General features: G+C 28.2%; 1 protein-coding gene and 1 long non-coding RNA gene across 4 annotated transcripts; both read right to left on the bottom strand.

The window, feature by feature from the left end:
- Window positions 1-1,365: 1,365 nt before the first annotated feature.
- On the bottom strand, window positions 1,366-2,921 carry LOC103578484 (putative ankyrin repeat protein RF_0381). The gene is made up of 2 exons (XM_008559608.3): window positions 2,086-2,921; window positions 1,366-2,003 (listed from the first exon to the last, which is right to left on the bottom strand). The coding sequence occupies exons 1-2, from the start codon at window positions 2,755-2,757 to the stop codon at window positions 1,986-1,988; spliced, it is 690 nt and encodes a 229-aa protein (XP_008557830.1). The 5' UTR covers window positions 2,758-2,921; the 3' UTR covers window positions 1,366-1,985.
- A 2,286-nt stretch (window positions 2,922-5,207) lies between these two features.
- On the bottom strand, window positions 5,208-15,421 carry LOC128668570 (uncharacterized). Of its 3 annotated transcripts, none has more exons than XR_008404203.1 (6): window positions 15,160-15,421; window positions 14,655-14,926; window positions 14,267-14,420; window positions 12,897-13,072; window positions 6,249-6,440; window positions 5,208-6,168 (listed from the first exon to the last, which is right to left on the bottom strand). It is a non-coding gene; the product is annotated as an uncharacterized LOC128668570 (long non-coding RNA). The 3 variants fall into 3 exon arrangements; XR_008404204.1 differs by having other exon boundaries at window positions 6,249-6,380; window positions 12,907-13,072; XR_008404205.1 differs by lacking the exons at window positions 5,208-6,168; window positions 6,249-6,440; window positions 12,897-13,072 and adding an exon at window positions 13,885-14,188.
- Between the last annotated feature and the right edge of the window lie 7,806 nt (window positions 15,422-23,227).

Here is a 23,227-nt window from a genome sequence, read left to right as displayed (position 1 = left end):
GAAATTAGTTTATAATTGAATTTTCATTCGCGCCTTTTTTAAAAAAATTACTTGTTCTAATAAAAATATTTCTTGCTAATATTTTTTTTATCAACTTTTATCTGCACACTGTAAATTTTTATAATTTTTATTATTAGGAATTTGTAAAAAATAAAATTAGACTCATATTTACTTATGGTTCCATGGCAACTAATCCATAAAAAGTGACAACGAGGCAGAAAAAAAAGTAAAACCCATTAAAAGTAAATAATTAATAATTTATTACGACATACATATTTTACAATTAATTATTTTGTTGGAACATGCGCAAAAAATATCTTAAATCATTATTATCTAAATATTCAAGTACATTATCGACACCATAAGACAACAATTCAGACACAACGGGACATTTTATTTATTTAAAAATTTGAAATTGACAATCGTCAGCTGACTTACTCTCATTATGTTTTTGGTCCCATGACGAAGGAAGTTACGTTCACGCGCGAGTTTCATCGGTGGCGCCTGCGCACTTTCCGACTGTAAAAGAAAATTTTTGAAGCTTCCATAATGGCAGTTTGCTTGAGCAAAAGTTTACTTTGCAAAAGTTTCTTTGAATTTTCGTCAAATTTCCGTCAACTTTGATTTTTTCCATTTTTTACGACAATTTGTCTGCAACTTGCTATTGCACTTGACATAAATTTACTGCCGAATTAGAGTGAAAAATTCACTTCAAAAGTTGACTAGAAAAAAGTTGGCAATTTTCACGTAAATTTTGCGGCAATTTGTTGTTAATTTGACTTGAAAAATTGTTAACTATTTTTTTATCGTCCAATTGTAGACAATTTTAAGCATAAATTTGCTTACCTTCTGAAATGCTAAGAATGACCATTACCGAGTTTTTTTTTTGTAAAAATTTACCTTTGAATTGAAGAAAAATTAAACCGTAAATTTTTAATTTCAACTTTTGCTGTTAAATTGTCAGCATATTCGGTCAGAAAATTTCTTTTGAAAATTTTTTTTATAATTTCTTGTGAAAAAAAAAAAAAAAATTATTAAACCTCGGCTAATTTCAGTATATTTTTTTTAATGGTCCTGAAGATAATACGATACTGAAGTTAGCCGACGTCAAATAATTTTTGGATTTTTCTAATGCACTAAATTATAAAAAAAAAATTATTTGAAAAAATTGAACCTATAGTTTTTTGAATTGTCTACATATGCATATTCTTAATTTTTTTTTTTTTTTGTAATTAATTTGGTAAAAAAGAAGATCCAAAAATTGTTGATTGTCTACTAACTTCAAAATCACATATTTGATTTATAAATATAATTATTAAATTAAAACAATTCAAAAAAAAGGAGGCAAAAAAAACGTAAAACTCATTAAAAGTAAATAATTAAAATTTATTACAACATACATGTTTTAAATTAATTATCTTACTGGAACTTTCGCAAAAAATGTTTTAAATCATCATTATCTAAACATTCAAATACATTATCGACACCATAAGACAACAATTTAGACGCAACGGGAAAAAGATTTTTAAAAATTTTAGTACTTTTTTCCAGTAAATTTTTCCTTGCTAATCCTTTCAAAAAGCGAATTTTTATCGCCGATCCATAAATCGGAAATTCTCGTAAAACTTCACCCGAAAATATGAACCTCTGATGATTTTCATTTTTCGCATACGCAGCTAAAAAATTACTATTTTTGCTCAAAATGTTATGAAATGAAATCCCCGACTTTGGTATTTTTTCTACAATAATTCTCTGTATTTCTTGCTCACACATTTTTTTATAATTATCATACGGCAGGTGTTCCACAAGAGAAGACAATAATTCATCATAGTCTGTAGATAGTGGTGCGTTTTGACTTTTTAATTTAACAATATGCTTAATAATGCATTTTCTATTTTCCGAAGTACCGTATTCAACACCTCTATTAGCATGAAGACGCATGCCTTGAAAAGTACGTAGAATATATTTACGGATATGGGGACTATTTATGTCTGCATCATTATCTAGAAGAATATCTAAATTACTTTTATTCGTTATAGTGTGAGGTACGGGCACTGTAAAAAAATTAGGCAGTATATGAATTACGTTATGAGAATGCATCATAGGAGTTTCGTCATAAGAATGCATTAAAACCAAAGAAACTGGAGTGTCTCCATATTTATTTTTAGCATTAATGTCTGCTCCATAGTCTAATAATAATTGCAAAATATCATTTGTGCAGTAAACTACTGCCTCATGGATTGGAGCTGATTCATTATCATCATACTCATTTACATCCGCACCAGTTTCTAATAATAATCGAACCATTTCCAAGTTGTTGTTCTTGACAGCCATATGCAGTAGTGACGGATCATATTTTTTTCCAAAATTTTTATGCTTAACGATAAGTCTCACAATGTCAATATTGTTGTGCTCAATTGCTAACTTAATTGGTGATTTTTTATTATAAATATGACTATAATTTATTGTAGCACCGCGTTCCAGGAGCATTTTGAAAATTGTCGTGTTATTATTTATGGCAGCTATCTGAAGAAGTGACATGATATCACGATCGCTGTTAACTTTTGCATCGTAGTGCAATAAATTAGCCACCATTTCTACTTGATTTTTTTCAACGGCAACAGAAAGTAGTTTATACCCATCATCCAGCAATGAGCAGAATGATAAACCAAATTCTTCTACTATATCAATTACTTTTTGCGTATTTCCTTTTTTCATTGAATTCATTACGTCGAAGTATTTTTCCAAGTCATTCATGATTGATTTATTTATTTATATTTTACTGCCCGGCACTTAATTATTTTTTACTTTTTATTATTGAAAACTGCGTGAAACTTACGAACACAATTAATGTAACCTTATGTACAAGTACTTGTAAATCTAACCTGCGTGTCTTTTAATAAAATGGAGTGTGAAGGCAGAGTATTCAAGCCTGATTTTCATGAGTAAATGTAGCGGATGTGAGAAAATTTGTAAATTTTAAACAAATGAATTTAATAATTGAAATAATGAAATTCAAAAAATGGCGGGTATTATTTTTAAATTTTGTTATTGACATTTTATTTGTTTATTTAAAAAGTGGAAATTGAAAATTGTCAGCTGATTTACGCTCATGTTTTTGGCCCCATGAAAAAAAAAGTTTCGTTTGGGTGTTGTCAAGTTTCCTAGGTGGCGCTTAAGGACTTTCCGACTGTAAAAGAAAATTTTGAAACACCCCTAATAGCACAGTTTACTTAAGCAAAAGTTTTCTTGAATTTTTCGTCAAATTTCCGTCAACTTTGGATTTTTCCATTTTTTACGACAATTTGTCTGCAACTTGCTATTGCACTTGACATACATTTACTGCCGAATTAGAGTGAAAAATTCACTTCAAAAGTTGACTAGAAAAAAGTTAGCAATTTTCACGTAAATTTTGCGGCAATTTGTTGTTAATTTGACTTGAAAAATTGTTAACTACTTTTTTATCGTCTAATTGTAGACAATTTGAAGCATAAATTTGCTTACCTTTTGAAATGCTAAGAATGAACATTACTGACTTTTTTTTTTGTAAAAATTTACCTTTAAATTGAAGAAAAATTAAACTGTAAAATTTTAATTTCAACTTTTGCTGTTAAATTGTCGGCAAATTCGGACAGAAAATTTCGGGTAATTTCAATATTAAATTACCGTAAATTGTAAGCTAAAGTGGCTAGTAGGAATTTATTTGAAATTTTTTTTAATTTTTGACGATTGTGGATGATTTAAAAAGATTTTTAACTGAAGAAGAAATCGCAATAATCACAGCTTCAGCAAATCCGAAATCTCCCAATAAAAAAACCAAAAATAGCAACAAATTATCAAGTTGTATTGAAAAGAGTGACCACGTAGAATTTATACAATATTTGATGTCTTCGATAATTGCTGAAGCTGATAATATTTTTTTTCAACGTAACAATGGTTAGCGGAAATAAAATAATTCGATTAAATCAAAATGGTACACAAGAAGTCAATTCAAGACCGAATAAACACGGAGATTATTCATGAAATATTTAATAATAATTCATCATTATGATCTTATTAAAAAAATCCATATGAGAATCCAGCCTAGATTCCTATACGGGTTCCCACATGGCGTTTTAGGATTGATTCCTACAGTTTCCTATTGGAATATTAAATCTGTTCTTTGATTTATGTATACGTATCAATAGACAATCGAGGGTAGGTCTTTGTGTCTTTCACACATATCCCGTTTACCCATACATATGCAATTTATTTTTCACCGGAAATTTATTAATTTGGGTTATTTACCGCAATTTATAAAAATGTATTTTCTTTTTATTTTTGTAGGTGGAGCCACAATATTTAAATTAATTTGAATTTTAAACAACCATATAAAAAAAAAGCAGGAAAAATGTGGGTGTCAATGTAGAAGACATCAGACAAATTTAAAATTATAAATAAATGGATAAATATAAATAAAAGAATTCACTTGTTAGTTTCGAAATTTTTTTAATGCGTATGTTTTTTTAATTTTATTTTTTTTTTAGCTATTTAATCTATTTATTTATTTAAAATTTGTCTGATGTCTTCTACATTCACGCTCATAATTAAACTTATGTATTTAAAACGTAACTATTTTAAAATAATAAAAGTTTTTTAAATAACAAAATATTAATAGTGTAAAGAGTATTTTTCATTAAATTTTTATTCAGTTAAATAGTTTTTTTTTTATTGAACAATAAAGTATTAAAAATAATTAATAATGAAAATAAAATTAATTATTTTGATACTTCAAAAAACAATTAAGAAGAATAAACTAAAGATTTTTAATTTGTTACGTTAACGTGAAAAATTGTTGTAATTATTATTAGCAGCTGACTAGCATCAATATCGTACGGGAAATAAAAATTTTTGTAACGAAACGGATAAAAAATATAAATAATATTGTAAAAAAAAAATTATTATATGTATAAATAAATATATTATTTTTTTCTTAATTATTCATAATTTTTTGTTTTACTTACCTGTATCTATGAGGGTTCTTCTGCTTCTTCTTAATTATAATAATTTTTCACTTTCTTATATATATATACTTATTTCTACTTATAAACTAAAATATTTACTTAAAAATAAAGGGAAGGTTATTTTTTTCATTAATAAATGCTCAATTAAAAATAATAAATATTAGGATTTATTATTTAAAAAAAAAAAAAAAAAAGCGGCTGAGGACCGACTTCCTATACTGTGCGCATTCACCTACAATTGTATTTGTTTAAAAATACAATTGTACTGGTCTAAGCTATTTTCTTTTGGAAGAAAGAAAATAGCCCGTTTGGGAAACCTCGACACCGATAAAATACTCCGATAAAAATCCGATAGACCCGGAATCTATCGGTTTATATCGGAGGTTTTTACCAGTGAAAAAACCCGACCAACACAGTGATCACTCGATTGGTGACCAAAAAAAAGCTAAATAAAATACAAATACAAAATATTATACATTAAACAATTATAAAATAAATACATAAAAAATACAATTCAATATATATAAATATAAAATTAAATAAAAATTTCTTAAAATTAAAACTTACTATTAGTATCCGTGCCTGGAAATCCCAATAAACAAAATCACACACACACTGATTACACTCTTAAATTTAAATTTAATAATAATGAAACAGACTTAAAATTAAGAGGGAACGGGAATAAAAAAAGGAAAAAGTAAATTAAATAAAAGCAAACCAAACCATGCAGTCAAACCCGAATAAAAAAAACACACTTAAAATTAAAAGGGAAGGGAAGAATGAGGAATAAAATTAAATTAAATATAAACAAACAAAACCATGCGATCAAACCCGAAAAAAATAAAAAAAAAACAAGCAAGCACAAGCCATGCAATAAAAACATGCCACTCGTACACATTCTTACAAAATAAAAATATAAATTAAATTAATAAATTATAAATCATTCTTACAGCATCCATCACACTCACACCTTAACAAAATAAGTATTTAAAACTAATTACAATTTGGCTAAAATTAAATAAAAAAATAAAAATATATAATAAATAATAAAAATAAATAATTAAATAAATAATTCATCTTCTTCTTGGTCCTGGTCCTCCTTCTCCTGGTCTCGGTATTCCTTGGCAGCCATGGATATCCTTATTCTTCTTGACTGGATCTGAAACTAAGATATATATCCCAATAGATTAAGTACAGAGATACATATTTATGGAAAAAATAAAAGATTTGAAAATAAATATCCACCAGAAAAAAAAATTAAAGCAGCGGTGTGTCCTTGGATCTGCATCACCTTGTCCTTGATGTTCAGCAACATCACTGTCCTCAAAATTATTCTGGTCCTGGTAGGCCAGTCATGTCAATAGATTCCATTGGACTCTTGATTAGACACGTCATAAATTATATAGGAAAAAAATCATCCAAATCATATACCTAAACCTGAAAAAAAAAAAAAATTTTAAAGAAAAAAAAAGAAATTAATAGCCCAATAACTTCAATAGGGTAAGGATTAAGTAAGTCCCCAGAATCTCGAAAAATATACTAAAAAAAATGAAAAAATAATTATACGCCTAAACCTGAACAAAAAAATAATTTATAAAATTTAAACAATTCATGATGAGGTTCCGTAACCTTGAGAAATCTATTCAAAAAAATCATATTTCTAAACCTAAAATTAATTCCTAAATAATGCAAAAAAAAGAAAGATAAAAAATAAACATGTCGGGGTACGGTTCGCGTATCTAATTTTTTTTTTTTAATAATAATTAAAATGCTATCAAAACTAAATAAATAAATAGTAAAATGACTCTATTGTTAAAAGAACGACGTTAACTTAAGTGACTTTATATTTAACAAATGACTCGAATCTACGAATCAACTTCAATAAAATAAAAAAAAAAAGAAGGGGCGGAGGGGGGGGGGGTTAAAGTACATTTACATTATTTAATTCAATTGAAATAAAAATAAAAAAAAAAATGGCTCTAATTCAAGTGACTCTACTTTCAAAAAACTACTGACTCTACTTCTACTAAATTGACGCTAAATAAAATGACGATAAAAAAATTAAGAATAAATGAGCAATTACATTAAATTAATTAATCAAAGCAAGAAAAAAATGGCCCTAATTTAAGTGACTCTACTCGTATCAAAATGACGCTAAATTCAATGACTCGACTTTTTTAAAAATGACTCGAATAAGATGACTCTACTGTTAAAAAAAACGACTCTAAATAGAGTGACTCTACTTCTATCAAATTGACGTTAAATTACATGACCCGAATTAAATGGCGATAAAAAATTAAGAATAACTGAGCATTTAAATTAAATTAATTAATCGAAGCAAAAAATAAAAAAAAAATGGCCCTAATTAATTCAATGACTCGACTTTTTTAAAAATGACTCGAATAAGATGACTCTACTGTTAAAAAAAACGACTCTAAATAAAGTGACTCTACTTCTATCGAATTGACGTTAAATTACATGATCCGAATTAAACGACGATAAAAAATTAAGAATAACTGAGCATTTAAATTAAATTATTTAATCGAAGCAAAAAATAAAAAAAAATGGCCCTAATTAATTCAATGACTCGACTTTTTTAAAAATGACTCGAATAAGATGACTCTACTGTTAAAAAAAACGACTCTAAATAAAGTGACTCTACTTCTATCGAATTGACGTTAAATTACATGACTCGAATTAAACGACGATAAAAAAAATAAAAATGAATGAGCATTCACATTAAACTACTTAATTGAAACCGAATTCCCTTTTGATCGTATACAAAAGTCACTATAAAATCACATCATTATAATATCATCAATAAAACCATTGCAGTCAATATTAATATCAATTGTGCAATGTGACCTGCCAGGGCCAATTACACTATCATTATAGAATGATAATGGTATTGATATTAATTATGACAGCAACCATAATATTGACAATACCGATAACAGCATGATTATTACAGATTTTCTTAACATATACGAGCAATAACGATCGAAATGTATTAAAAATAGAAATTTAAAAGATTATAGTGAAACCTGACCGAGTGCCAGGTCTCTATCATTAAGTAAAACGAGAACCGACTCTACTCTTAAACAAAATAACTCTATTTCTATTAAATAGACGCTAAATGAAGTAACTCGACTGTTTGTAAAATGACTCGAATTAAATGACGATAAAAAATTAAGAATAACTGAGCAATTAAATTAAATTAATTAATCGAAGCAAAAAATAAAAAAAAATGGCCCTAATTTAAGTGACTCTACCCGTATCAAAATGACGCTAAATTAAATTACTCGACTTTTTTAAAAATGACTCAAATAATATGACTCTACTGTTAAAAAAAACGACTCTAAATAAAGTGACTCTACTTCTATCAAATTGACGTTAAATTACATGACCCGAATTAAATGCCGATGAAAAATTAAGAATAACTGAGCATTTAAATTAAATTAATTAATCGAAGCAAAAAATAAAAAAAAAATGGCCCTAATTTAAGTGACTCTACCCGTATCAAAATGACGCTAAATTAAATGACTCGACTTTTTTAAAAATGACTCGAATAAGATGACTCTACTGTTAAAAAAACGACTCTAAATAAAGTGACTCTACTTCTATCAAATTGACGTTAAATTACATGACTCGAATTAAACGACGATGAAAAATTAAGAATAACTGAGCATTTAAATTAAATTATTTAATCGAAGCAAAAAATTAAAAAAAAAATGGCCCTAATTTAAGTGACTCTACCCGTATCAAAATGACGCTAAATTAAATGACTCGACTTTTTTAAAAATAACTCGAATAAGATGACTCTACTGTTAAAAAAAACGACTCTAAATAAAGTGACTCTACTTCTATCAAATTGACGTTAAATTAAATGACTCGAATTAAATGACGATAAAAAATTAAAAGTGAATGAGCATTTACATTTAATTTATTGATTGAAAGAAAAAAAATTTTAAACTGAAGCTACTGAAAATATCTCCGATTCTGTAAATATGATTCTACATTGATGACTCTACCATTGAAAAACTGGCGTTAATTCAAATGACTCTAATCTTATAAAATTGAAGTTAGAAAAAAAATTATTGGGGTGTAAATACATGTGTGATAAAAAAAAATAAGTGTTTGTGTGTTTTTTTTCGAAAAATAATAGAAACGACATAATATATTACCATCAAAACCGAACCGTATGCGTAGCATTAGGCCACCAGCCAATCGATAAATCGAATCCCCGTTTTGATCGCACACAAAAGTCACTATAAAATCACATCATTACGATATCATCAATAAAACCATTGCAGTCAATATTAATATCAATTGTGCAATGTGACCTGCCCGGGCCACTTACACTATCATTATCTCACTCATAAAGTGGTAATGATATTGTTATTAATTATGACAACAACAATAATAATGATAACACCGATAACAACATGATAATAATAGATTTTCTTATAGCATGCGACCAATAAGGACCGACATCGATCGAACCGGAGGGTTATGCGTACCAGCCCAGAAGATCAGGACATATATTATAAAAAAACTAACAATTTAAAAACGCGACAGCCTGACCTAGTGCCAAGGCTCTTTTTTTACGCGGAAATGCCATTTAAATTAAATTTATTATTAAAGGAAAAAAAATTTTAAAAAACTCGATTTTAAAAGTGACTCTAATCAAATAAATACTACAAGCAAGCAGTACTAACGAGTAAATTCAAGACTCTAATGCAAATGCCACCTACCCAAGTGCCAGGTGTCTTTTTTTAATTTAAATCTAATTTAATGAATTTAAGGGAAAAAAAAGTTAAGGGTGTAGATTGGTGTGTGGAGAAAAGTCGCCGTAAGCGAGGTTGTGAGTAACCTCGACTATACGGCGACGTGTGGGGTGAGACTCGATTTCATTAAAGATGAACAGAGTCTCAGGGGTAGTGTAAGTAAGGGTGTATGAGAGAGAAAGAAAAAGAATTGAAGCTAAAAAGAACCCAAAGCAAAATTGACTCTAATTTAAAAGCCCCTGGACCAGTAACTTCAATATCTAAAAAAACCGTGACGCTAATACTCGAATTTTTTAAAAAAAGGGGGGTAAAGTGTGTAGTAAATGAAAGAGTAAATGAGTGGTAGAGTTACCACTCATTAAGAAGAAAGAGATGGGATGACTCTAATTAAAAAAAAAAAACCCCGAATTATTTAATTAATCTACTCCCCCGATCAGTCTAGTGACATCAAAACCCCTAGTCCTATATTATTCCCCTCCTATAGTATAACTAACTTATTAACTAACGCAGCAAAAGTGACTCTAATTAATTGAATAAAAAAATAAAAATAAAAAACACATATCGCTCTACAGACGCTTAAACACTTAAAAAAGAAAAGATTTGATCAGAAAAATTTTTAATGAATTGAGACCGGCACCCAAATCGCACCCGGGTACTCAAAGGGTGGGACAGAATAATTCAAAAAAAATTAAAACTGATCAGGGAAAATTTCTTTTTTCAACTTTTTATCATTAAAAAAGAAAAAAAAATAAATTTTTTTTAATTTTTAATGGATAAAAAAAATATTTTATATACGCTGCTATGGTTGGCCACCCATAACAGCGTAACAATATTTTTCGCCTTTAAGATCTATAGAGCGATACATATTTTCAGACTCTAATTCGCGTGAATTTAATTCTAAATAAATTATAAGAACCAAATGTCCTTATAATCCCTAACACCCATAAACCCCCTCCCAACTAAATCACTAGACCAATATCCCATTTCGCGGACAAAAACCCAACGCGAATTAATTATTAAAAAAAAGGGGTGAAGGTGGTGGTATAGAAAGAGAAAGAGATGAATTAGGGAAGGGTTGGTTGACTCTAAAATTAAACGCGTGATTCTACTGAGAGAATACTCTCAACAAAAAACCTATTACTGGTCCACTAATTAATCTAATTACCCCGATTAAAAAAATTAAGAAAAAGATAAGAAATAGAAGAGAGAGAGAGAGAGTTGGAAACGCAAAGAGCGTATGTGTATGTGTGTGAGATGGGAAAAAAAAAGTTATGTTTGAATTATCAATAGCAGAAGGCTATTGATAACTAATCAATCTACACCCCATGTTAAATTAAAAAAATAAAATACAATAACTCCAGAAGGGAGTTATTCAATTTATAGAAAAAAAAAGGTTACTCGGTTAGTACTGCTTGTGATTCAAATGACTCTAATTAAAATGAATGTAATAAAAAAAAAGACAAAATTTAAAAAAACAAATGACTCTACTTGGAAAAATTAATTCAAGTTAAATGGCATATTCTAAAATTGAACGAATTTACTGTAACTCGAATGAATCTACTGTAATTCAATTAACTCTACTTCTAATAAGCTAAATTTGATATAGTTAACACGACATTTAAAAAAAATGACGCTAATTTAAATGACTCGACTTAAAGATCTAATTCTAATAAAATGTGAGTGACTCTAATATTAAAAAGCTAATATGTATTGTTGTTTATGAATTCACACCCCAAAAATAAATATGACTCGAATGTTTCTAATTCTACTAACTAAAAAATAAATTGAATTTAAGAAGAAAAAAAATTTTTAATTTATGTGACTCGACCCTAATCAGAAGAAAGTAAATTTAATGTAAATGCTCAACGTTAATTTCAAAAAAACTAAATGTAATTCGAATGACTCGACTTTAATTGAAAAGACCGAAACTTTATGTAAATGACTCGACTTTAATTAAAAAGACCGAAATCTAATCTAAATGACCCGAATTTAATTTTTAAAAACTGAATTTAATTTAAATCACTCGTTTTTTATTCAAAAAAACAAAATTTAATGCAAACGCTCAGCTGCAATTGAAAAAAACCGAATCTAACGCGAATGACTTGACTTTAATTGAAAAAACTGAATTTAATCTGAATAACCCGAATTAAATTTTTAAAAACTGAATTTAATTTAAATTACCCGATTTTTATTAAAAAAAAAAAAAATTTAATGCAAACGCTCAGCTGCAATTAAAAAAAACCGAATCTAACGCGAATGACTTGACTTTAATTGAAAAGACCGAAATTTAATTTAATTGACTCGACTTTGATGTAAAATTACTGAATTTACTGAAAATAACCCGATTTATATTCAAAAAACAAAATTTAATGCAAACGCTCAACTGTAATTCAAAAAAACCGAATCTAACGCGAATGACTTGACTTTAATTAAAAAAACTGAATTTAATCTAAATGACCGGAATTTAATTTTTAAAAACTGAATTTGATTTAAATTACCCGATTTTTATTAAAAAAAAAAAAATTTAATGCAAACGCTCAGCTGCAATTAAAAAAAACCGAATCTAACGCGAATGACTTGACTTTAATTAAAAAGACCGAAATTTAATTTAAATGACTCGACTTTAATTGAAAAGACCGAAATTTAATTTAATTGACTCGACTTTAATTGAAAAGACCGAAATTTAATTTAATTGACTCGACTTTGATGTAAAATTACTGAATTTACTGAAAATAACCCGATTTATATTCAAAAAACAAAATTTAATGCAAACGCTCAACTGTAATTCAAAAAAACCGAATCTAACGCGAATGACTTGACTTTAATTTAAAAAACTGAATTTAATCTAAATGACTCGACTCTGATATCAAATTACTGAATTTACTGTAAATGACTTGAATTTAATTTTAAAGAACTGAATTTAATGTAAATGACTCGACTTTAATTAAAAAAAACCGTAATTCAATTTAAATGACTCGACGATTGATAATTGTAACGAATTTAAATTAAAAAAAAGATACGGAACCGTTGATAAATATTAAAAAATGAAATCAAATAAATAGATTATAATAGAGAAGAGAAAAGAAAGTGACAAAATTTAACGAACATTAACAAACCTCAACAGGGAAATAACTTTATTTCCCTGCCGAACGATGCCAGATGATCAGCTGGTAGGATGACAGCTAGCAGTCCGTCGAGGTAAGTCAGTGTTGTTTGCTTCCATCCTTCCTTCCAGTCAAGACATCAGAAAGAGAGTTTTCATCGTTGAAATCCACTGATAATCTATTTAAATAATTGTCATTAATTAATAAATAAAAATCCTGTTGACTATTGTATTTAATTGATGAGACAAAAAAATTAAGAAAAAAAAATTAATTATTTCAACTTGCGAAAACGCTTGTTGAAAAAAAAAAAAAAAAAAAAAAATTTTTTTCAAGGTGACTATTGATGACGTTAATGGAAATAAAAAAAAAAAAATTCTTGCAAAAGAAGTCAACAGAATTTTTAAAAATAGTTGGACACCCCGACTATGATGTCTACACATCGGGTGTCGGGTGCCAACTGACCCTTTTGCCCCTTGACTTTAGCCCTCTCACTTCACCCCCACTTTCTCCCTCTTACTACTCACCCTGCGCAGTAGACGATTTTACTGGTATCGGATTTTTTTCTGCGCAGGTAGAGAGGGATCTCCCCCCAACTTCGACCTTACGTCCGAACTACCCCTCAACCGTGCCTACGTGACCTGACCCTCTTCCCCCGTCCCCGCGACCCCCTTGTCCAAAAAAAGCTGATGCAACAATTTTCAAATTAAAATCATTCGAATAAATTTAATGAAATTTTTATATATTTTTATGCTAAAATGTATTTATTTTTATGAATTAATGCCAACACAACCTAATTAACTCAAGTACAAATGCTAATCATTCATACAAACTCCTTTGACTGTTAATTAAACAGTATAAATCATAAAAAATGTCCATCAATCATTAAATAAAGTCATCATAGATCTTATATTTATAGATCTTGATATTTTATAGATCTAATAAATTACTTTCGGGTTGAATAAATAAGTTTTCATGATAATTTATCGAACGTTAAAGTAATAAAAGTTTCAAAAGCTTTATTTTTTCATTCATCCTTTTTTACAATACAACTTTAAATTTCATTCGCTTCCCGCGATAATAAGACGCGCGTATCTCAGTACGCATGCGAACTAAAACATAAACACATTCAAAAAACTTGTCGTGTCTTTAAAAAAGAACAGTCGACGTAAATAATATAATTATATATTATATTTATTATATAATAAATTGCACTTGCATGTGATCATGCTCTATGAATGAACACTTTCAAATCACTGCGACAATTAGAGAATCTACAAACGCGTTTTCTTCGATTCTGAAATTATATCAAATTAAGGAAAAATGAAAAAAGAAAATAGTATTTTTCGTGACCTTGAAAAGACTGCTTGCTTACCGAAATCACAATAAAATTTTAGCTTCCTTAATTCATTAGTTATTACCCTCTTTCTTGTGCCATAGGTAGAAATTCCGTCAATTTGGTGGGCAACGTACAAATTGATGTACATTTGAAACAAATATCCATTGATTAAGGATACATTTTTTCACATCTGAAACAAAGATTATTATTATTTGATGTTTGATAGTGAGTAATGAAGTTACGTGTTTTAATTATTTAAATATAGAAGTCGAAAAAGTTTTATCCCTCATGAATAAGAAGAAAGACAATTCATAATGTTGTAATTTATGATTGATTAATTAGAAATATTGACTTTTAACTCAGGTGTATTGAAGAACAATATAGAATAGAATTAAAATGTATCAATTGTTAAATTATTACTTACTCTTACTCCTGTCATTTTTTGAATAAGTTCAGTTTATTTTAGTGCACGAATAAAATTTGGTTAGATCATTGACAGAACTGTGGCTTCTGTTGCTTTTCCGGTTCTCATCTTAATTATAATATTGTTACTAGCAATTTAATTAGGATTCAAACTTGTTCATTAAGTAAATCATATTAAATTCATGATTTAGAATTAATAATGATCAATGTAAAAATTAACGTACATTTAGAAAAAACATCTATTGATCACCATCTGACTTTTTTTGTGTACATCTGAAATAAATATTATTATAATTAAAAGTTTGTTAGTGAGTTATAAATTTATGTGATTTAATTATTTGAATACAAAAGTGGAAAGAGTTATTGCACTCAGGAAGAAGAAAGACAATTTATGATGCTTTAATTTGTAGTTAATTAATTTAAAAAAAATTGACTTTTTACGTAGGAATATTAAAGATCAATAAATAATAGATTTTAAATGAGTTTGTTGTAAAATTGTTACTTACTGCGGTCTTATTGTGAATACATTCAATTTATATATTTTGACAAATGAAATTAGGTTAGAATGTCAACAGAACAGCGACTAATGTAGCTATTTAGGTTCTCATCTTAATATCCTTGCTACGAGCGATTTAATTAGCACTCAAATCAGTTTATTAATTTGAATATAATAGATTAATAATGTAAGAATAATAATTAATTATATTATTTACGTCGACTGTTCTTTTTTAAAGACACGACAAGTTTTTTGAACGTGTTTATGTTTTAGTTCGCATGCGTACTGAGATACGCGCGTCTTATTATCGCGGGAAGCGAATGAAATTTAAAGTTGTATTGTAAAAAAGGATGAATGAAAAAATAAAGCTTTTGAAACTTTTATTACTTTAACGTTCGATAAATTATCATGAAAACTTATTTATTCAACCCGAAAGTAATTTATTAGATCTATAAAATATCAAGATCTATAAATATAAGATCTATGATGACTTTATTTAATGATTGATGGACATTTTTTATGATTTATACTGTTTAATTAACAGTCAAAGGAGTTTGTATGAATGATTAGCATTTGTACTTGAGTTAATTAGGTTGTGTTGGCATTAATTCATAAAAATAAATACATTTTAGCATAAAAATATATAAAAATTTCATTAAATTTATTCGAATGATTTTAATTTGAAAATTGTTGCATCAGCTTTTTTTGGACAAGGGGGTCGCGGGGACGGGGGAAGAGGGTCAGGTCACGTAGGCACGGTTGAGGGGTAGTTCGGACGTAAGGTCGAAGTTGGGGGGAGATCCCTCTCTACCTGCGCAGAAAAAAATCCGATACCAGTAAAATCGTCTACTGCGCAGGGTGAGTAGTAAGAGGGAGAAAGTGGGGGTGAAGTGAGAGGGCTAAAGTCAAGGGGCAAAAGGGTCAGTTGGCACCCGACACCCGATGTGTAGACATCATAGTCGGGGTGTCCAACTATTTTTAAAAATTCTGTTGACTTCTTTTGCAAGAATTTTTTTTTTTTTATTTCCATTAACGTCATCAATAGTCACCTTGAAAAAAATTTTTTTTTTTTTTTTTTTTTTTCAACAAGCGTTTTCGCAAGTTGAAATAATTAATTTTTTTTTCTTAATTTTTTTGTCTCATCAATTAAATACAATAGTCAACAGGATTTTTATTTATTAATTAATGACAATTATTTAAATAGATTATCAGTGGATTTCAACGATGAAAACTCTCTTTCTGATGTCTTGACTGGAAGGAAGGATGGAAGCAAACAACACTGACTTACCTCGACGGACTGCTAGCTGTCATCCTACCAGCTGATCATCTGGCATCGTTCGGCAGGGAAATAAAGTTATTTCCCTGTTGAGGTTTGTTAATGTTCGTTAAATTTTGTCACTTTCTTTTCTCTTCTCTATTATAATCTATTTATTTAATTTCATTTTTTAATATTTATCAACGGTTCCGTATCTTTTTTTTAATTTAAATTCGTTACAATTATCAATCGTCGAGTCATTTAAATTAAATTACGGTTTTTTTTAATTAAAGTCGAGTCATTTACATTAAATTCAGTTCTTTAAAATTAAATTCAAGTCATTTACAGTAAATTCAGTAATTTGATATCAGAGTCGAGTCATTTAGATTAAATTCAGTTTTTTTTATTAAAGTCAAGTCATTCGCGATAGATTCGGTTTTTTTGAATTACAGTTGAGCGTTTGCATTAAATATTGTTTTTTGAATATAAATCGGGTTATTTTCAGTAAATTCAGTAATTTTACATCAAAGTCGAGTCAATTAAATTAAATTTCGGTCTTTTCAATTAAAGTCGAGTCATTTAAATTAAATTTCGGTCTTTTTAATTAAAGTCAAGTCATTCGCGTTAGATTCGGTTTTTTTTAATTGCAGTTGAGCGTTTGCATTAAATTTTGTTTTTTGAATATAAATCGGGTTATTTTCAGTAAATTCAGTAATTTTACATCAAAGTCGAGTCAATTAAATTAAATTTCGGTCTTTTCAATTAAAGTCGAGTCATTTAAATTAAATTTCGGTCTTTTTAATTAAAGTCAAGTCATTCGCGTTAGATTCGGTTTTTTTTAATTGCAGTTGAGCGTTTGCATTAAATTTTGTTTTTTGAATATAAATCGGGTTATTTTCAGTAAATTCAGTAATTTTACATCAAAGTCGAGTCAATTAAATTAAATTTCGGTCTTTTCAATTAAAGTCGAGTCATTTAAATTAAATTTCGGTCTTTTTAATTAAAGTCAAGTCATTCGCGTTAGATTCGGTTTTTTTTAATTGCAGCTGAGCGTTTGCATTAAATTTTTTTTTTTTTAATAAAAATCGGGTAATTTAAATTAAATTCAGTTTTTAAAAATTTAATTCGGGTTATTCAGATTAAATTCAGTTTTTTCAATTAAAGTCAAGTCATTCGCGTTAGATTCGGTTTTTTTGAATTACAGTTGAGCGTTTGCATTAAATTTTGTTTTTTGAATATAAATCGGGTTATTTTCAGTAAATTCAGTAATTTTACATCAAAGTCGAGTCAATTAAATTAAATTTCGGTCTTTTCAATTAAAGTCGAGTCATTTAAATTAAATTTCGGTCTTTTTAATTAAAGTCAAGTCATTCGCGTTAGATTCGGTTTTTTTTAATTGCAGCTGAGCGTTTGCATTAAATTTTTTTTTTTTTAATAAAAATCGGGTAATTTAAATCAAATTCAGTTTTTAAAAATTAAATTCCGGTCATTTAGATTAAATTCAGTTTTTTTAATTAAAGTCAAGTCATTCGCGTTAGATTCGGTTTTTTTGAATTACAGTTGAGCGTTTGCATTAAATTTTGTTTTTTGAATATAAATCGGGTTATTTTCAGTAAATTCAGTAATTTTACATCAAAGTCGCGTCAATTAAATTAAATTTCGGTCTTTTCAATTAAAGTCGAGTCATTTAAATTAAATTTCGGTCTTTTTAATTAAAGTCAAGTCATTCGCGTTAGATTCGGTTTTTTTTAATTGCAGCTGAGCGTTTGCATTAAATTTTGTTTTTTTGAATAAAAATCGGGTAATTTAAATTAAATTCAGTTTTTAAAAATTTAATTCGGGTTATTCAGATTAAATTCAGTTTTTTCAATTAAAGTCAAGTCATTCGCGTTAGATTCGGTTTTTTTCAATTGCAGCTGAGCGTTTGCATTAAATTTTGTTTTTTTGAATAAAAAACGAGTGATTTAAATTAAATTCAGTTTTTAAAAATTAAATTCGGGTCATTTAGATTAGATTTCGGTCTTTTTAATTAAAGTCGAGTCATTTACATAAAGTTTCGGTCTTTTCAATTAAAGTCGAGTCATTCGAATTACATTTAGTTTTTTTAAAATTAACGTTGAGCATTTACATTAAATTTACTTTTTTCTGATTAGGGTCGAGTCACATAAATTAAAAATTTTTTTTCTTCTTAAATTCAATTTATTTTTTAGTTAGTAGAATTAGTAACATTCGAGTCATATTTATTTTTGGGGTGTGAATTCATAAACAACAATACATATTAGCTTTTTAATATTAGAGTCACTCACATTTTATTAGAATTAGATCTTTAAGTCGAGTCATTTAAATTAGCGTCATTTTTTTTAATGTCGTGTCAACTATATCAAATTTAGCTTATTAGAAGTAGAGTTAATTGAATTACAGTAGATTCATTCGAGTTACAGTAAATTCGTTCAATTTTAGAATATGCCATTTAACTTGAATTAATTTTTCCAAGTAGAGTCATTTGTTTTTTTAAATTTTGTCTTTTTTTTTATTACATTCATTTTAATTAGAGTCATTTGAATCACAAGCAGTACTAACCGAGTAACCTTTTTTTTTCTATAAATTGAATAACTCCCTTCTGGAGTTATTGTATTTTATTTTTTTAATTTAACATGGGGTGTAGATTGATTGGTTATCAATAGCCTTCTGCTGTTGATAATTCAAACATAACTTTTTTTTCCCATCTCACACACATACACATACGCTCTTTGCGTTTCCAACTCTCTCTCTCTCTCTTCTATTTCTTATCTTTTTCTTAATTTTTTTAATCGGGGTAATTAGATTAATTAGTGGACCAGTAATAGGTTTTTTGTTGAGAGTATTCTCTCAGTAGAATCACGCGTTTAATTTTAGAGTCAACCAACCCTTCCCTAATTCATCTCTTTCTCTTTCTATACCACCACCTTCACCCCTTTTTTTTAATAATTAATTCGCGTTGGGTTTTTGTCCGCGAAATGGGATATTGGTCTAGTGATTTAGTTGGGAGGGGGTTTATGGGTGTTAGGGATTATAAGGACACTTGGTTCTTATAATATATTTAGAATTAAATTCACGCGAATTAGAGTCTGAAAATATGTATCGCTCTATAGATCTTAAAGGCGAAAAATATTGTTACGCTGTTATGGGTGGCCAACCATAGCAGCGTATATAAAATATTTTTTTTATCCATTAAAAATTAAAAAAAATTTATTTTTTTTTCTTTTTTAATGATAAAAAGTTGAAAAAAGAAATTTTCCCTGATCAGTTTTAATTTTTTTTGAATTATTCTGTCCCACCCTTTGAGTACCCGGGTGCGATTTGGGTGCCGGTCTCAATTCATTAAAAATTTTTCTGATCAAATCTTTTCTTTTTTAAGTGTTTAAGCGTCTGTAGAGCGATATGTGTTTTTTATTTTTATTTTTTTATTCAATTAATTAGAGTCACTTTTGCTGCGTTAGTTAATAAGTTAGTTATACTATAGGAGGGGAATAATATAGGACTGGGGTTTTGATGTCACTAGACTGATCGGGGGAGTAGATTAATTAAATAATTCGGGTTTTTTTTGTTTTTAATTAGAGTCATCCCATCTCTTTCTTCTTAATGAGTGGTAACTCTACCACTCATTTACTCTTTCATTTACTACACACTTTACCCCCCTTTATTTTTAAAATTCGAGTATTAGCGTCACGGTTTTTTTAGATATTTAAGTTACTGGTCCAGGGGCTTTTAAATTAGAGTCAATTTTGCTTTGGGTTCTTTTTAGCTTCAATTCTTTTTCTTTCTCTCTCATACACCCTTACTTACACTACCCCTGAGACTCTGTTCATCTTTAATGAAATCGAGTCTCACCCCACACGTCGCCGTATAGTCGAGGTTACTTACAACCTCGCTTACGGCGACTTTTCTCCACACACCAATCTACACCCTTAACTTTTTTTTCCCTTAAATTCATTAAATTAGATTTAAATTAAAAAAAGACACCTGGCACTTGGGTAGGTGGCATTTGCATTAGAGTCTTGAATTTACTCGTTAGTACTGCTTGCTTGTAGTATTTATTTGATTAGAGTCACTTTTAAAATCGAGTTTTTTAAAATTTTTTTTCCTTTAATAATAAATTTAATTTAAATGGCATTTCCGCGTAAAAAAAAGAGCCTTGGCACTAGGTCAGGCTGTCGCGTTTTTAAATTGTTAGTTTTTTCATAATATATATCCTGATCTTCTGGGCTGGTACGCATAACCCTCCGGTTCGATCGATGTCGGTCCTTATTGGTCGCATGCTATAAGAAAATCTATCATTATCATGTTGTTATCGGTGTTATCATTATTATTGTTGTTGTCATAATTAATAACAATATCATTACCACTTTATGAGTGAGTTAATGATAGTGTAATTGGCCCTAGCAGGTCACATTGCACAATTGATATTAATATTGACTGCAATGGTTTTATTGATGATATCATAATGATGTGATTTTATAGTGACTTTTGTGTGTGATCAAAACGGGGATTCGATTTATCGATTGGCTGGTGGCCTAATGCTACGCATACGGTTCGGTTTTGATGGTAATATATTATGTCGTTTCTATTATTTTTCGAAAAAAAACACACAAACACTTATTTTTTTTTATCACACATGTATTTACACCCCAATAATTTTTTTTCTAACTTCAATTTTATAAGATTAGAGTCATTTGAATTAACGCCAGTTTTTCAATGATAGAGTCATCAATGTAGAATCATATTTACAGAATCGGAAATATTTTGAGTAGCTTCAGTTTAAAATTTTTTTTCTTTCAATCAATAAATTAAATGTAAATGCTCAGTTATTCTTAATTTTTCATCGTCGTTTAATTCGAGTCATTTTACAAACAGTCGAGTTACTTCATTTAGCGTCTATTTAATAGAAATAGAGTTATTTTGTTTAAGAGTAGAGTCGGTTCTCGTTTTACTTAATGATAGAGACCTGGCACTCGGTCAGGTTTCACTATAATCTTTTAAATTTCTATTTTTAATACATTTCGATCGTTATTGCTCGTATATGTTAAGAAAATCTGTAATGATCATGCTGTTATCGGTATTGTCAATATTATGGTTGCTGTCATAATTAATATCAATACCATTATCATTCGATAATTATAGTGTAATTGGCCCTGGCAGGTCACATTGCACAATTGATATTAATATTGACTGCAATGGTTTTATTGATGATATTATAATGATGTGATTTTATAGTGACTTTTGTATACGATCAAAAGGGAATTCGGTTTCAATTAAGTAGTTTAATGTGAATGCTCATTCATTTTTATTTTTTTTATCGTCGTTTAATTCGAGTCATGTAATTTAACGTCAATTCGATAGAAGTAGAGTCACTTTATTTAGAGTCGTTTTTTTTAACAGTAGAGTCATCTTATTCGAGTCATTTTTAAAAAAGTCTAGTCATTGAATTAATTAGTGCCATTTTTTTTTATTTTTTGCTTCGATTAAATAATTTAATTTAAATGCTCAGATATTCTTAATTTTTTATCGTCGTTTAATTCGGGTCATGTAATTTAACGTCAATTCGATAGAAGTAGAGTCACTTTATTTAGAGTCGTTTTTTTTAACAGTAGAGTCATCTTATTCGAGTCATTTTTAAAAAAGTCGAGTCATTGAATTAATTAGGGCCATTTTTTTTTTATTTTTTGCTTCGATTAATTAATTTAATTTAAATGCTCAGTTATTCTTAATTTTTCATCGCCATTTAATTCGGGTCATGTAATTTAACGTCAATTTGATAGAAGTAGAGTCACTCTATTTAGAGTCGTTTTTTTTAACAGTAGAGTCATCTTATTCGAGTCATTTTTAAAAAAGTCGAGTCATTGAATTAATTAGGGCCATTTTTTTTTTATTTTTTGCTTCGATTAATTAATTTAATTTAAATGCTCAGTTATTCTTAATTTTTCATCGCCATTTAATTCGGGTCATGTAATTTAACGTCAATTCGATAGAAGTAGAGTCACTTTATTTAGAGTCGTTTTTTTTAACAGTAGAGTCATCTTATTCGAGTCATTTTTAAAAAAGTCTAGTCATTGAATTAATTAGTGCCATTTTTTTTTATTTTTTGCTTCGATTAAATAATTTAATTTAAATGCTCAGATATTCTTAATTTTTTATCGTCGTTTAATTCGGGTCATGTAATTTAACGTCAATTCGATAGAAGTAGAGTCACTTTATTTAGAGTCGTTTTTTTTAACAGTAGAGTCATCTTATTCGAGTCATTTTTAAAAAAGTCGAGTCATTGAATTAATTAGGGCCATTTTTTTTTTATTTTTTGCTTCGATTAATTAATTTAATTTAAATGCTCAGTTATTCTTAATTTTTCATCGCCATTTAATTCGGGTCATGTAATTTAACGTCAATTTGATAGAAGTAGAGTCACTCTATTTAGAGTCGTTTTTTTTAACAGTAGAGTCATCTTATTCGAGTCATTTTTAAAAAAGTCTAGTCATTGAATTAATTAGTGCCATTTTTTTTTATTTTTTGCTTCGATTAAATAATTTAATTTAAATGCTCAGATATTCTTAATTTTTTATCGTCGTTTAATTCGGGTCATGTAATTTAACGTCAATTCGATAGAAGTAGAGTCACTTTATTTAGAGTCGTTTTTTTTAACAGTAGAGTCATCTTATTCGAGTCATTTTTAAAAAAGTCGAGTCATTGAATTAATTAGGGCCATTTTTTTTTTATTTTTTGCTTCGATTAATTAATTTAATTTAAATGCTCAGTTATTCTTAATTTTTCATCGCCATTTAATTCGGGTCAT

Source organism: Microplitis demolitor, chromosome 9 (genome assembly GCF_026212275.2).
Source record: "Microplitis demolitor isolate Queensland-Clemson2020A chromosome 9, iyMicDemo2.1a, whole genome shotgun sequence".
NCBI classification, from domain to species: Eukaryota; Metazoa; Arthropoda; class Insecta; order Hymenoptera; family Braconidae; genus Microplitis; species Microplitis demolitor.
This window is presented reverse-complemented; position numbering and strand designations above follow the sequence as displayed.